This window comes from Engystomops pustulosus, chromosome 6, assembly GCF_040894005.1.
Source record: "Engystomops pustulosus chromosome 6, aEngPut4.maternal, whole genome shotgun sequence".
In the NCBI taxonomy this organism is placed as follows: Eukaryota; Metazoa; Chordata; class Amphibia; order Anura; family Leptodactylidae; genus Engystomops; species Engystomops pustulosus.
This window is the reverse complement of record NC_092416.1, coordinates 107893328-107909706: the sequence shown is the minus strand read 5'-3', so window position 1 is coordinate 107909706 and position 16379 is coordinate 107893328. Positions and strand designations below refer to the sequence as shown.

General features: G+C 48.0%; 1 protein-coding gene across 6 annotated transcripts in view; it reads right to left on the bottom strand.

Moving 5' to 3' along the window:
- The window catches only part of SULF2 (sulfatase 2), a 696319-nt gene that overhangs the window by 139085 nt on the left and 540855 nt on the right, over positions 1-16379 (bottom strand). For all 6 annotated transcript variants that reach the window (XM_072110535.1, XM_072110536.1, XM_072110534.1 and 3 more), the window contains 3 exons: positions 13175-13269; positions 12973-13035; positions 12717-12886 (listed from right to left, as the gene is read on the bottom strand). In XM_072110535.1, the coding sequence (XP_071966636.1) occupies positions 12717-12886; positions 12973-13035; positions 13175-13269 (328 nt within the window). The remainder of the gene's footprint in view (positions 1-12716; positions 12887-12972; positions 13036-13174; positions 13270-16379) is intronic.

The following is a 16379-nucleotide window of genomic DNA, read 5'->3' as shown; positions in this document are numbered from 1 at the left end:
TGTACACACAAACAGGATGGAGAGCTCCCTCCAGAAGATATCGCCATTCTTCAAGAGCAAGTTTGATGGCTAATAGTTCTCTGTCTCCAATGGAATAATTTCTCTCAGCTGGAGAAAAAGTCTTGGAAAAGAAACCGCAAGTCAAGGTTCGGCCCTTGGGCCCTTTCTGAGTGAGCACCGCTCCAGCTCCTATGGAGGATGCGTCCACCTCCAGAAGAAAGGGTTTGTCCGTATCTGGCCTAGAGAGTACGGGAGCCGAGGAGAAAGCAGACTTTAACTTGGAGAAGGCCATTTCAGCAGCTGGAGACCAGGCACGTGGATTGGCACCCTTCTTGGTGAGCGCCACGATGGGGGACACCAGAGTGGAGAAATGGGGAATAAACTGACGGTAATAGTTCGCAAACCCCAGGAACCTCTGTATGGCTCGGAGACCCTCTGGACGTGGCCACTGAAGAACTGCAGACAGCTTCGCGGGGTCCATCTGAAGGCCTCTGTTGGAAATTATGTAACCAAGGAAGGGAAGGCAGTGCTGGTGAAACAGGCATTTTTCTAACTTGGCATAGAGGTGATTGGCACGAAGTCGACCTAGAACTTGTCGTACGTGTGCCTGGTGGGACTCAAGGTCTGGAGAGTACACCAAGATGTCATCGAGGTAGACCACGACACAAGTATAAAGAAGGTCCCGAAAAATGTCGTTCACAAACTCCTGAAAAACAGCAGGGGCATTACACAGTCCAAAGGGCATCACTAGGTACTCAAAGTGCCCGTCACGGGTGTTAAACGCCGTCTTCCACTCATCACCTTTGCGGATCCGGATGAGATTGTAAGCACCACGGAGGTCCAGCTTGGAGAACACCTTGGAACCACGTAGGCGATCAAAGAGTTCTGTAATCAACGGCAGAGGGTAACGGTTTTTTACCGTGATCTTATTCAGCCCACGATAGTCTATACAGGGACGTAGGGAGCCGTCCTTCTTGGTAACGAAGAAAAACCCTGCGCCAGCTGGAGAGGAGGACTTGCGTATAAAACCCCTCTGCAGATTCTCCTTGATGTAGTCGGACATGGCCAGAGACTCAGGTACAGAAAGAGGGTAGACACGACCTCTGGGAGGAGTGGCGCCAGGAAGAAGATCCACAGGGCAATCATAGGGACGATGTGGTGGTAGAATCTCCGCCTGCTTCTTGGAGAAAACGTCCGAAAAGTCCCGATAACAAGCTGGCAGACCCTCCAGAGACTTGGGAGCCAGAGTCGAAGTCCTCACAGGTAGCGGACGGATAATCTGCATACAACGTGAAGCACAGTTCGGACCCCAACGGAGGATATGCCCGGAGGACCAGTCCAGTACAGGGGCATGAAGCTGCAACCAGGGGAGACCCAGCAGGAGAGCAGATGTGCTTTGGGGCAGCACAAAAAACGAAAGTCTCTCTTGATGTAGGACACCAACTTGCAGAAGCAGGGGCTCCGTGCGAAACCAGATGGGTACGGAGAGAATCTGACCATTGACCGAGGCAATAGACAATGGCTTCTCGAGACGAACCACCGGGAAGTGATGCCGAGAGACCAAGGCTGCATCCACGAAGTTCGCTGTAGAGCCCGAGTCCAGGAAGGCAGTAACCTGGATCTGGGTACCGGTGCCAACGCTGAGGAGCACGGGAAGAGTCAGACGTGGAGAAGCTGTATTTACACCTAGGGACGCTTCTCCCAAGAAGCCTAGGTGCTGGCGTTTCCCGGACGTTGAGGACGGACAGGACAGGAACCGATGAAATGCTCAGGGCTGGCACAGTACAGACATAGGTTCTCCTGTCGGCGTCTTGAACGCTCTCGTAGAGTGAGCCGGGTTCGGTCAACCTGCATGGGTTCCTCAGCAGAAGATTCAGGCGGACCCTGGAGCGGCCTTTGGAAGACTGGCGCCAGGCGAGGAATGCGTCTAACACGGCCTTGAGGATACTCGGAGCGTAGTTCCTCAGCTCGCTCCTTAAACCGAACATCAATTCGAGTGGCCAAGGTGATGAGGTCACTCAGAGTAGATGGAAGATCCCGAGCTGCCAGTGCGTCCTTGACCTGCGCAGAGAGCCCTTTCTTAAATGTAGCGGTGAGGGCTGCATCGTTCCACGCAAGTTCAGAAGCCAGGGTGCGGAATTGAACTGCGTACTCTCCCACCGATGAGTTGCCCTGACGCAAGTTCAACAATGCAGACTCCGCAGAGGAGGCTCGTGCTGGTTCCTCGAAGACAGACCGGAACTCAGACAGAAACGCAGTGAGGTTAGACACAACCGGGTCATCTCTGTCCCAAAGCGGAGTAGCCCAGGCCAGGGCTTTCCCGGAAAGAAGGCTGAGGACAAATGCCACCTTGGACCGCTCTGTGGCAAATTGCGACGGCATCAGTTCTATGTGCAAGGAGCACTGGGTTATGAAGCCCCTGCACATCTTTGGATCTCCATCATACTTGCCGGGCAAAGAGAGGCGTAGCCTGGGTTCAGCAGCAGGAAGATAAGCCGGGGCAGCAGGGGTCGCAGCGACCGCTTCAGGAGACTGTTGCTGATGTTGGGTAGCAAGTAGTTGTTGGAGCATGGCGGTGACTTGCTCTAGCTGATTCCGCTGTGCTGCAATCTGCCGGGACTGGTGGATCACGATGGTGGCGAGATCAGGCTGACTGGGAGAAGGAGCCTCGGCGGGATCCATGGCCGGATCTTACTGTTAGGATCAGTGGATCCTCTGGACCACCGCGGGAGATGTAACTAGCCAACACCCGGAACCGGAGCCTAGCGGCACCTGGTTTTCACCAGAGCCCGCCGCAAAGCGGGTTGGACTTGCTGCGGCAGGAAACCACTAGGTCGTTCCCAGGTGTGACTAGCCCACGGTGGCAGCCGAGGTCGAGGTACCTTAACGGATGACAAACTCGTAGTCGGGTCCAGGCACAGGGTCAGGGCAGGCGGCAGAGATGCAACGTCAGGTTCAAGTCCGGGGTCAGCAACAGGAGGTCCAGGCAGGAGGGTACGGGAACACAGGCACACAGCAACAGGGAGGAACACAGGTAACACGGCAACACAGGACTCAGGAACGGGAACACACAGGAATACACTGGAACGCAGGAATACAGGGATACGCAGGAACACAGCAATACTCGCTAGAAAGCTTTCTCTAAGGCTAAGAGGCACAAAGATCCGGCAGGGAATGATGGGAAACAAAGGGTTATATACAAAACAGGAAATGACCAATACTAATCACCTGTGCGCTGGCCCTTTAAATCTTGAGGCAGTGCCGCGCGCGCGCCCTAGGGAGCGGGGCCGCGCGCGAGACCCAGTCCGGACGGGAGCGGGAGCCAGGAGAGGTGAGTGCACCGGAGCAGCAGTGGGGCAGCGGAGGGAGGCACGGGTGCACCCGCGATCCGCGATATGGATCGCGGGGGTGCCCGCAACGGAGGCACGGGTGCACCCGCGATCCGTGGTATGGATCGCGGGGGTGCCCGTGACACATAGACTGCATTACACTACATAGCTTAATGTCATCTGCAAGCGTAGACACAGTGCTATTAATTCCTACCTCTATATCATTAATAAATAAATTAAATATTAGTGGGCCAAGGAATCATTGTCCACAACTTTCCAGATACGATCCAGCCAGTTTTCGATGCAAAACTGCAAATGATTCCTTCTAAACCAATATACCTTATTTTTAGAGATGGGCGAATCGATTCTAACGATTCTAACATCGGTTAGAATTTCAGGATAAATTTGATTTGTCACGAAGCCAAAGTTTATGCTCGTTCGCGGGAACAAAGTTTTTTTCCCCCTCTTTTTTCAGCTAAATGGGCAAGAGCACAATGTGTTACATGGGGCAGAGAACTCTGGGAACAGAGAAAGGAACACCACCGATGACATCTGCAGACCTGTAAGCCAATCAGCGACCGACAGGCTTATGTGATGTCACACAGCCCTATAAAACCAAGCCATTTTCAATCTCGGCACTTCACACTGCATGTGCTGTCTGTAGCGTCTAGCTGCTGCTACTGTAGCGATTCTTGCTGCAATCCCTGGATGTTCTTTAAGGGGGATCTATATACCCCAAATAGCAGTTCTATTTAGTGAGAAATTGAATAGGAAGAAAGATGGAGCAGATCCTGCACCAGCAGGTGGTGGCCTACTTGGACAGCACTTTATCACCTCAGGTAGAGGATCCCATGGACTACTGGGCAGCCAAACTTGATGCGTGGCCACAACTTGCGGAGTTTGCAGTAGAGAAACTGTCCTGCCCGGCCAGAATGTGGGGAGACTGACCTTTGTCAAGATGAATCAGGCTTGGATCGGCCAGGATTTCAACTCACCAATGCCTAATGCATCAGATTAGATCAGCCATGACGCCTGCTCCAAACGTTGAGAAATGAGTCTGGGTTCTAACTACCTGCCTCAGCCACTATTCTGATGCTGCCACCCGCCTGATGCCACACATCTGCCGCCAGTTGCTCCATCTGCCTCCTACCATCTTTACCAGGGACTGGAATTGTCCGCCACCTCCACACTATATCATTGTTCCACCCAGTAATCTCCTCCTGCTGCTGATGCCACCTCCACACTATATCATTGTGCCACTCTGTGGGCTTCTGCTGCTGCTGCTACTGACGCCGCCTCCACACTATATAATTGTGCCACCCTGCGGGCTCCTGCTGCTACTGATGCCTTCTTCACACTATATCATTGTGCCACTCTGTGGGCTCCTGCTGCTGACGCCACCTCCACACTATTTCATTGTGCCACCCTGCAGGCTCCTGCTTCTACTGATGCCACCTTCATATTATATCATTGTGCCACTCTGTGGGCTCCTGCTGCTGCTACTGATGCCACCTCCACACTATATCATTGTGTCACTCTGTGGGCTCCTGCTGCTGCCACCTTCACACTATAGCATTGAGCCACTCTGTGGGCTCCTGCTACTGATGACACCTCCACACTATATAATTGTGCCACTCAGAGGACTCCTGCTGCTGCTGCTTCTACTGATGCCACCTCCACACTATATCATTGTACCACTCTGTGGGCTCCTGCTGCTGCTGACGCCACCTCCACACTATATCATTGTGCCACCCTGTGGGCTCCTGCTGTTACTGATGCCACCTTCACACTATATAATTGTGCCACTCTGCAGGCTCATACTGCTGCTGCTACTGATGCCACCTCTACACTATATTATTGTGCCACCCTGTGGGCTCCTGCAGCTACTGATGCCACCTTCACACTATATCATTGTGCCACTCCGTGGGCTCCTGCTGCTGACGCCACCTCCACACTATTTCATTGTGCCACCCTGCAGGCTCCTGCTTCTACTGATGCCACCTTCATATTATATCATTGTGCCACTCTGTGGGCTCCTGCTGCTGCTGCTACTGATGCCACCTCCACACTATATCATTGTGTCACTCTGTGGGCTCCTGCTGCTGCCACCTTCACACTATAGCATTGTGCCACTCTGTTTGCTCCTGCTACTGATGACACCTCCACACTATATAATTGTGCCACTCAGAGGACTCCTGCTGCTGCTGCTTCTACTGATGCCACCTCCACACTATATCATTGTACCACTCTGTGGGCTCCTGCTGCTGCTGACGCCACCTCCACACTATATCATTGTGCCACCCTGTGGCCTCCTGCTGCTACTGATGCCACCTTCACACTATATAATTGTGCCACTCTGCAGGCTCATACTGCTGCTGCTACTGATGCCACCTCCACACTATATTATTGTGCCACCCTGTGGGCTCCTGCAGCTACTGATGCCACCTTCACACTATATCATTGTGCCACTCCGTGGGCTCCTGCTGCTGCTACTGATGCCACCTCCACACTATATCATTGTGCCACCCTGTGGGGTCCTTCTGCTACTGATGCCACCTTCACACTATATCATTGTGCCACTCTTTTTTGTCAAAGACCTGATGTCAAAATTTACATTGAATATTTCGAATGCCAATTCATTTCAAACTTCATCGTTGTGCCACAAAGTGGCCTCCTCTGCTGTGGGTTTTGTGGGCTCCTGCTGATGCCACTTCCACAATATATCATTGTGCCACTCTGTGGCTTTCCCTGTTGCTGCCACCATGTTGCTGCCAACTGCGGGCTCCTGCTGCTGCTTCTTCTGCCGCCACCTCCACACTCTTATCATTGTGCCACTTTGTGGCCTCCTGTTGCTGCTGCTGCTACCACCTCCACACTATATCATTGTGCACCCATGTTGCTGCCCCCTGTGGGCTCCTGCTGCCGCCATCTCCATACTCTTATCATTGTGCCACTTTGTGGCCTCCTGTTGCTGATGCTGCTGCAGCAACCTCCACACTCTGTCATTGGACCACTTTTTGGCCTCCTGTTGCTGCTGCTGCCACCTCCGCACTATGTTGCTGCCCCCTGTGGGCTCCTGCTGCCGCCACCTCCACACTCTTATCATTGTGCCACTCTGTGGCCTACCATTTTTCCGCCACCTCCATAATTTGTCATTGTGCCACTCTGCAGCCTACTCATGCTGCTGCCAACTGACCGTTGTCTCCCTGGAATACCCTGTGATTTTCATAATGCTGTTTTCACCCTCCACCACTCTATGACGTTGCCACTGTTTGGTTTTCCCCCTTCATCTGTCAGAAGGATGAAAAGCTTCAGGATTGATAGCCAAAAGTAGGAGTGGATACAGAACACACAAGAATCCTATTTACTGCTCATCTCTATTCTGGATAAATTCCTGTTTGTTTTTGGCTTTAGCAATACTGATGGATTATTGACCGATTGAAAGAGGACACTGACTGGTGAAAAGAAGGGCAAAATGATCAGTGACGTCTTAACACACTTAACATGCGTAAGACACACATTTTTATTAGTGTGATTCTACCTCCTATATTTAATTTAGCTTTTTCCATAAGGCTAACTTTTTTCTTATTTTAGCTATAATCAGCAGAACATTTCATTTTATGTAATCATTTACTCATCATCACCATGTATAATTTTAATATCTTGGGCCTGAAATCTCCCAAGATCTGGTAGTAGATATAAAGATTTTTGCCAATTGATACTCAATCCAGCCTGGTTGCCAAATTCCTCAAAAATGCATGCAACTTTAAAAATAGCAGAATAACATCTGCATACAATAACATTTTTTCTATAATGTCTCCCTGTTGAAATCCTACAACCTTAATTACTTTGCCTGACCCTCATAGCCAAAGGCAATGGCCAATAACATGGGTGACAATTAGAGAAATTTTGAAATTTGTTAAAATTCCATTCGTCCCAATTCGACAAATTTAAAAAAAAATTTGATTTGACTCCAATCAGATCATGACGAATCACGTTTAAAAAAAACAGGTATTTCCTGGCTGCAGAGAGCCTGTAGGGTGTTGTAGACTGTTGTGCTATGCTTAAATATGCATAGGGAGCATGTTTTGGTCTTCAAACAATGCTGTGTTTTAGTATGACTTGCATAAAACAGCCGCTGCTCTTAGAATCACTTCACTCTTCACTTCCATGTACACTTACAGAGGCCAACTTCCCCAAAAAAGCAAAGCGGGAACGCAGCCTGACAAGGTAACGTCTGTGCCAGCTCAAATGGACTGAGCTGAGGACAAAGATCCCACTATAACATTAAAGAGTGCAATCTTTTTACACTGACATTCCATAGATTACAACAAAACCTGTTCTGTTAAATGCGGAAACATGTAGAAACCCCCCAAAAGAGTGCAGAGAGTGTCGGCAGTAATTCTGCATTGACGTCACTGATCATTTTGCCCTTCATTTCAGCGACACTGTCCGCTTTCAATCGGTCAATTATCCATCATCAGTATTCCTAAAGATAAAAACAAACAGGAGTGTATCCAAAACAGAGATGACCAGTAAATGGGATATTGCTTGTCCTCTGTGTTCTGTATCAACTCCTGCTTTTGGCTATCAATCCTGAAGCTTTTCATTCCTTCTAACAGATGAATTGAAGGGGAAAACTAAACATATTGGCAACGTCATAGAGCGATGGAGGGTGAAAACAGCATTATGGAAATCACAGGGTGTTCCAGGGAGAAAGCGGTCATTTGACAGAAGAATGTGTAGGCTGCAGAGTGGCACAATGACAAATTATGGAGGTGGCGGAAACATGGTATGCCACAGAGTGGCACAATGACAGAGCATGGAGATGGCAGCAGCAGCAGCAGGAGGCCACAAAGTGGCACAATTATAGAGTGTGGAGGTGGCATTAACAGAAGCAGCAGCAGGAGCCCACAGGTGGCAGCAACATGGTTGCAGCAACATGGCAAGTCACAGAGTGGCACAATGATAGAGTGTGGGGGTGGCGGCAGCAGGAGCGCACAGGTGGCAGCAACATGGAAAGCCAAAGAGTGATACAATGATAGAGTGTGGAGGTGGCAGCAGCAGCAGGAGGCCACAGGTGGCAGCAATATGGTGGCAGCAACATGGAAAGCCACAGAGTAGCACAATGACAGAGTGTGGAGGTGGCAGCAGCAGCAGGAGCCCACAGAGCCCACACATTGTGGCACAATGACGAAGTTTGAAATGAATTTGAAGTTGAAATTTTCCATTTAAATTTGAATTTGAAGATTAAAGACGCCACATGCATCCTACTTTGCAGAACTGCAAAGGTGGCACCAGCAGCAGCAGCATGAGTTCAGAGGTGTGCAGGTCCCATCAGCAGCAGCAGGAGCCCACAGAGTGGCACAATGATATAGTGTGGAGGTGGCGTCAGCAGCAGCAGGAGCCCACAGAGTGGCACAATTCCAGTCCCTGTTAAAGATGGTAGGAGGTAGATGGAGCAACTGGCAGCAGATGTGTGGTATCAGGCGGGTGGCAGCATCAGAATAGTGGCTGAGGCAGACTCATTTCTTAACGTTTGAGGGAGGCGTCATGGCTGGTCTAATCTTATGCTTAAGGCATAAATGAAATCCTGGCCGATCCAAGCCTGATTCATCCTTGCAAAGGTGAGTCTGCTCCATGTCCTGCTGCTGCTGGTGGCGGCTACCCTCCTCACTAGGCGGGTGAAGGAAGCTGCTCATCAAGGAATCCAGACTTAAGCTGCTGGAGCTGGAGCTGCTACTGCTCCTAACCCCCCATCTCTCCACAGAAGCCATGGCAATAGTACGCGAACGATAACTGTCAGGAATCCCCCGGTCAAACCTGACAGAGGATAGACAGTGGCGCACATAGGCAGCGGCCAACTGTGTGCACAGTACTTCTCTATAGTATGCCAGTTGTTCCTCCCTTTCAGCAGCTGGAAAAAAGTCACCCATTTTTGACCGGTAGCGAGGGTCATCCCTATGGCGTATCTTGACTGCGAGCAATCTTTACAGGTGACTCTGAGGGACTCCCGGGACTCCATATCCACTGTATACTTCCACGTAGCTTCTGGTTCATCTGCCTCGTCTTCTACCTCCTCCGGATGCTCCTGCTCTTCCTCTCTTGTCAGCTGAGTGGAAAACCACTGATTTCACCAGACTCTGCTTGTGCTCCAATGTCCTCCTTCCTACTCCTCCTCCAGTTCAGCCTCCACCAGACTCATGTGGCCATGAGATGTAGTCTACACTTCTTCACTTCTCCCGTCACCAGACAGATGTTGCAGTATGAGTTGCAGGACACTAAGCAGTGGAATGACGTTATTCATCCTGCCGTCGACTGACAAATTAAGTGGCCTCGTCAAAGGGCCTGAGCAAATGGCAGGTGTCACACATGAGCTGCCAGTGGCTGACATCAAAGTTACACTGGGGAGTACTCCGTTCCGCTTGCATCATCAAAAAATCATTAATGGCTTTTCTCTGTTCATACAGACGGTATGACATATGGAGGCTGGAATTCCAAAGGGTGGAAATATCGCATATCAGACTATATTGGGGTGGGCCGTTCTGGCGCTGCAACTCAAGGAGGTTGTGCTTGGCTTTGTAAGAATGGCTGAAGTGCATGCACAGTTTCCTGACCAGGGCGCATGGGCCATCCCTCCTCAGTGCAGTGCGGACACCATGTTCCTCCCCTTGTCTGTCACCATGGTTCTGATTTTAAGTTGTCGCAGAGAAAGCCACACATTGATTTCTTGTTGCATGACGCGGAGCAGTTCCTCCCTTGTGTGACTTTGTTTGCCCAGGCAAACCAGGTGTAGAACTGCGTGATACCGCTGTGCCCTGCAAATGTGGCATTATGGAGCAGCACTTGTGGAGGCTGAGGTGGTGGTGGAGAAGGAGGAGGCTGACACTGGCACCAGAGCAGCAGTTTGACAACGTGGAGGACAAAGCAGTGTCTCTTGTTCAAGTTGTTGGTGTGGCTGGGCGGGAAGCACATTCACCCAGTGGGCTGTAAAGGACATGTACTGGCACTGACCATAGTTACAGCTCCACACACACTGCCGTGCACCTTGGAAGAAACTGATAAGCTCAAGGACTGGCCCACCTTCTGTTGTACATATTGGTGAAGGGCTGGCTGTGCCCTTTAGGAAAAAAAATTGCGGCTTGGGACTCTCCACCTCGTGGAGAGGATGCAGAGTCAACGACTTGGAAAGGGAGGGACTGCATTACCAACAACTTGGACAAAAGCACTGTCAGATTCTGCACCTTAGGATGGCTGGACACATACAATTGTCTCTTTGTAATCGCCTCTTTCAACAACTGCTGTTGCCATGCGCAGGGGCATCTGGACCGGGAGATGAAGTCAAAGACAAACAGCTCCCTTCAGCAGAGGTGCTGGAGCCTTGACTGGCTGAAATGGCATGTGTGCCACTGGGTGCTGCTGCAGCTGTTGCTGCGGCAGCAGGATGGTCCTCCAGATCTGTTCCACGTTTCTCCCAGGCTATTGGATGGTGATACTGCATCTGTTGACCCAGGTCCGTGGTGCCAACATTAGCTCCCTGCGGCCATTTGGCTCCCGTCCTCACACTGCTGCCACCCTAGGGACTCGCTGGCCGCTTCACTGCCTGATGCTCAAGCTGACACCCTCTTCTCCTGGTGATGAAGATGAATCACCTACATCACAATCGATTTGTGTTTCCCTGTCACTGCTATCCTCCTCAACGGTCTTAGTATGCACATAAGTTCCCGTGCCACTATCCAAATCTCTACTTTTCCGACTACTGCACAAAGCAGCGGATGTCTACCCCACTTCTGCACTGCCAAGAAGCTGCTGACTGTCCTCAAAGAATTCATCCTCGCTATATATAGTGGCACTGATCCCAGAACAGGAAATGAACAGGACTGAGGCTGGTTGAGGACAGGTGAGCGCCGCTGACCTGCTCCTGGGCCATGCAAACTAGGGGTTGTAACTGACAAACCCACAAACTCTTGGGTGGGGTTGTCATATGCCATCTGGGAGGAAGTGGGTGACTTAGTCAACCAATTGACAACCTTCGGGTTGTTTATCAACACACTGCGCTAGATGTCAATGGCAGTTCTGGCCTCACAGAGCCACCTCTGCCGCGACGTCCCCTTACTGTGCTACGCCCTGTGCCTGCTCCACCTGCCACCTTTTTGTCTGACATATTGGTTAATCAACTATGTTGATTTGACACAGATCTACATGGTACACAGAAGCACAAGAACTAACACGCAGGAAAAGGAGCAAAAATTACTACAGAAAGTCACACTGATTTCTTCCTAAAAATATACTTAATTCATTACGGTCATTTAGACCTACTGGTCCCATTGCTCTGGTACGCACGATCCATCTGGCCTCACATCTCAATAGCTCTCTGTTCCTATCTCCACCTGAAGGGCTCACATTAACCCTATCAATGCCTGCAAATCGTAGCACCTCTGCACATCCAGAGTGTGCAGTTCTGATATGCTCTATGAGTCGAGGGGAGCCGTGTCCAGTCCTTACAGAGCTGATATGTTCTTGGAACTGGATATGTAAATGCTGAATCATTTTACCAATATTGAACCTATGGCAGGGACAGAATATGGCATACACCACATATTGTGATTTGCAATTGGAAACATGCTTCACTGTGTGGCAAACATCACCCATAGTCACTGTCTTTTTACCAAGATTACAATTACAATAATTACATTGGCCACATTTAAAGTTGCCATGTGGGACAAAATGGTCTAACCATGTATTCTGGCTCGAAGAGAATCGGCTGTTTACTAATTCACTTCTCAGTGTTCTGCTGCGTCTAAAGGAGACGCAGAGAGCCGATCCCGGCCACAATAGGGCGGCCTGGGGGTTCAGTGAGTGATTGGTGGACCTTAGGTAGAGAATACCAATGGGGTTTGCGTGGAAATAAAGGTAGCAGTTTAGTTGTAAGCTGTTCTGACAGAACCCCTCTCTCAACATAGATCCTAAGATGGGTTTGTAACCTGTCTTTAAACTTTTGTAAAGGGCATTTTTCCAGTGCAGTGTAGGTGTCTCGATCTTGTAATTGGCGGTGTGCTTCACGCATATAATATTCCTGGTCCATGATCACGACAATCCCTCCCCCCCCCCTTGTCCGCAGGTTTTATAACTATACCCTCAGTAGATTTCAAGGTATTTATTCATACACCATTCATCAAACAAAAAAAAAAATATATAAATCTGCATTACATTTATCAATATAGACAATGTTGAAATGAGCGATATGCCATACAACACTTTTAATTTTAGTCTGATATATATGAGTATGAGTGTATCGTTATACCAGATACTTAGTAAGATACACCTAGCAGCAGCAAATATGTACCTCTTGTTCTGTGAAAAAAAAAAAAAATTATGAGAACTTACATGTCCAGAAGGGAGCAGTCTGCCAGTGTTGGTTGTCATGGGTGAAGCAGGTAAGTCCAGGCATGCTGCATGTATCATTGTTCTTCAGCCTCTTTAGAAGTTTGCGTAATTTTTTCTTGCGCCTCTGTTCCCGGAGAAGCCAGTTCTTGTCATGTTCTTTTAGTGATTTCCTGCATAGGAACGTTACAATAAAAAAGTATAACTTTTTTTTATCGTATAAGCATCCGCACGTTAGGCAGTGTCTGGGTACACTTACCTGTAAGGGTGCAAAAGTGATCCACTTCTCTTCAGCTTCTCCTTCTTGTGTTTAAAGTTATAACTGTGAAAGAGAAATTTGTTTATAAAGAATCATCTGTACATGATCTCTGGCTTTGTGTTCTGTAAGGGCACATGACCCAGACAAGAATTCATGACTTATAACAAATGCATGTCTGGGCCACTCTGCACAGAGTAGATACCTGATCCTGCTACAGTCACAGTCCTCTGGCCGGCTCTTCTTCAGGTGGACACGGACCTCTCTCAGGTTCTTGATCCTATTCTGTAAGGTTTCAATCTATTATAACACAATCATCATATGATCAGTTTTTCTGCTGGAGAGATGTTTTACTTTGATTGTGTATTTTGTTTGTAGAAGGAGGTACTCTAAAGGAACACTTCAGTCAAAGCTGATTCATGGCATTACACCTTGTGCTGATAATCTCCCTTGATCTGGGGTTTCACGCAGGAAATGATCACAAGAACTGTGAGCAAAAATCCCAGAACCACACGGGGACCTAGTGATAGACCTGCAGAAATCTGGGACAAACGTAACAAAGACTGCCGTAAGTACCACCTGCAGTTTTAGATGTTTCCCCTTAAGCCAGTACATGTCTGGGCCCGTGTGAAGTTTGATAAAGAGCATTGGGAGAATTTCATTTAGTCAGATGAAACCAAAGTATAACTGCTTGGATGCAACTCAACATTCATTCTCCTCCAAATGTGACGAATTTTTCTACCAAAGAACATCATACCTACTATGAAGCATGGGGCTGGTAACATTTTGGCTTGAGGCTGTTTTTCTGCAAAGGGACCGGGACAACTGATACTTCTACATAAAAGAATGAATGGGGCCATGGTGAGAAGGAGTGCAAACCTCCTTCCATCAAGGACATTGAAGAAACATGGCTGGGTATTTCAGCATGACTATGATCCCAAGCACACCGCAAGTGAAACGGAGTGGCTCTATAAGAAGCATTTCAAGGTCCTGGAGTGACCTAGCCAATCTACAGATCTCAATCCCATAATAAATCTTTGGAGGGAGTTCAAAGTCTGTGTTGCCCAGCTACAGCCCATGACATTTTTGATATTTTTGGAAAAAGGACTACCCAAGAACTACACATTTGAATAAACAACCACAGATTCAATACCACCAATGGCTTCCTCAAACATTTCGCCCTCAAACACGACAAGGACTTCAGCATCTAGATTACTCCAATTGAACAGATACTATCTACCATGTACAACAGATTCCGTGGGATTGGAGCAGAAAACACTTCAGAAACTATGTGGATTTTTACACAGATTTCCTCCTATTCACTTCAGCAACAAAAGAACTGCTATTTGGGTATACAGATACCCCAAAACGGACACCCTGGGATAAGAGCAGAAATTACTACAGAAACAATGTGAATTTTAAACAAATTTCTTCCTATTGACTTCAGCAAGAAATAAAATATGCAATTTGGGGTATATAACTCCAGAAACTATGTGGATTTTTCACAGATTTCTTCCTCTTCAATTCAGCAATAAAGAACTGCTATTTAGGGTATACAGATCCCCCAAATCGGACACCCTGGGATAGAAGCAGAAATCACTACAGAAACTATGTGGATTTTACACAGATTTATTCACATTCACTTCAGGAACGAAAAAGAACTGCTATTTGGGATAGACAGATCCCCCAAAATGGACACCCTGGGATAGAAGCAGAAATCACTACAGAAACTAGTTGGATTTTACACATTTATCTCCCTTCTCACTTCAGCAACAAAATAGAACTGCTCTTTGGGATATACAGATCCCCCGAAACGAATACCCTAGGACTGGAGCAGAAGTCAATCCAGAAACTATGTAAAATTTACACAGATTTCTTCCTATTCACTTCAGCAAGAAAAAAAATGTGCAATATGGGGTATACATATCCCCCAAAATGGACACCCTGGGATAGGAGCAGAAATCACTTCAGAAATTATGTAGATTTTACACAGATTTCTTCCTATTCACTTCAGTAAGAAAAAAATATGCAATTTGGGGTATACATATCCCCCCAAAACGAACACTTTGGGGTTGAAACAGAAATCACTACGGAAGCTATGTGAATTTTACACAGATTTCTGCCTATTCACTTCAACAACAAAAAAGAACTGCTATTTGGGGTATAGGGATACCCCAGAAACGGAAATCCTGGGATAGGAGCAGAAATCACTACATAAACTATGTGGATTTTACACAGATTTCTTCCTATTCACTTCAGCAACAAGAAAGAACTGCTATTTGGGATATAAAGATCCCCCAAAAGGACACCCTGCGATAGAAGCAGAAATCACTACAGAAACTATGTGAATTTTACACAGATTTCTTCCTATTCACTTCAGCAAGAAATAAAATATGCAATTTGGGGTATACATATCCCCCAAAATGGACACCCTGGGATAGCAGCAGAAATAACTCCAGAAACTATGTGGACTTTATAAAGATTTCTTCCTATTTACTTCAGCAAGAAAAAAAATATGCAATTTGGGGTATACAGATCACCCAAAATGGGAACCCTGGGATTGAAAGAGAAATCACTACAGAAGCTATGTGAATTTTACACAGATTTCTTCATATTCACTTCACCAACAAAAAAGAACTGCAATTCGGGGTATACAGATCCCCCAAAATGGATACCCAGGGACTGAAGCAGAAATCACTACAGAAGCTATGTGGATTTTACACTTTTTTCCTATTTACTTCAGCAACAAGAAAGAACTGCTATTTGGGGTATACAGATCCCTCAAAACGGACACCCTAGGATAGGAGCAGATATCACTTCAGAAACTACGTGGATTTTATACAGATGTCTTCCTATTCACTTCAGCAGGGGTATACAGAATCCCCAAAACAAACACCCTTAGATAGGAGCAGTAATCACTCCAGAACGGGCATGGTCTCGGCATGCAGAGAGGGTAGACGAACGCAGCCGGAGCTCCCGCCAACCGGACGAAATAAAGTGACAAAAAGCCACATCACGGTGGCCAAACCGTAAGAAATGAGTAAAGGGAGACAGCAGAAGACCACGTTGAAGCCTGCGGTTCACCCCACGAACACCCTCCCGCATTACCTGCGCTCCAGGTGTGAATCTGCTGCCGGTCCTGGGAAAATGGCCGCCGCCACCATGCATGCCTCAACATCAAAGACTTGGTTCGGGAGGATAGGGGTTCTTAAAATGAACGTTCTACCACGTCTTCTTTATCCCTTCAAGGCCCTACCTATCAGAGTCCCTACTAGCTTCCTAACCTCGGTACAACAGCTAATCTCGACCTTTGTCTGAGCCTATAAATTCCCAAGATTGCAAAGAAAGATCCTATACCTGCTTAAGAGAGAGGGGGGCGTGGCGCTCCCAGAAATCACCCAATACTATGT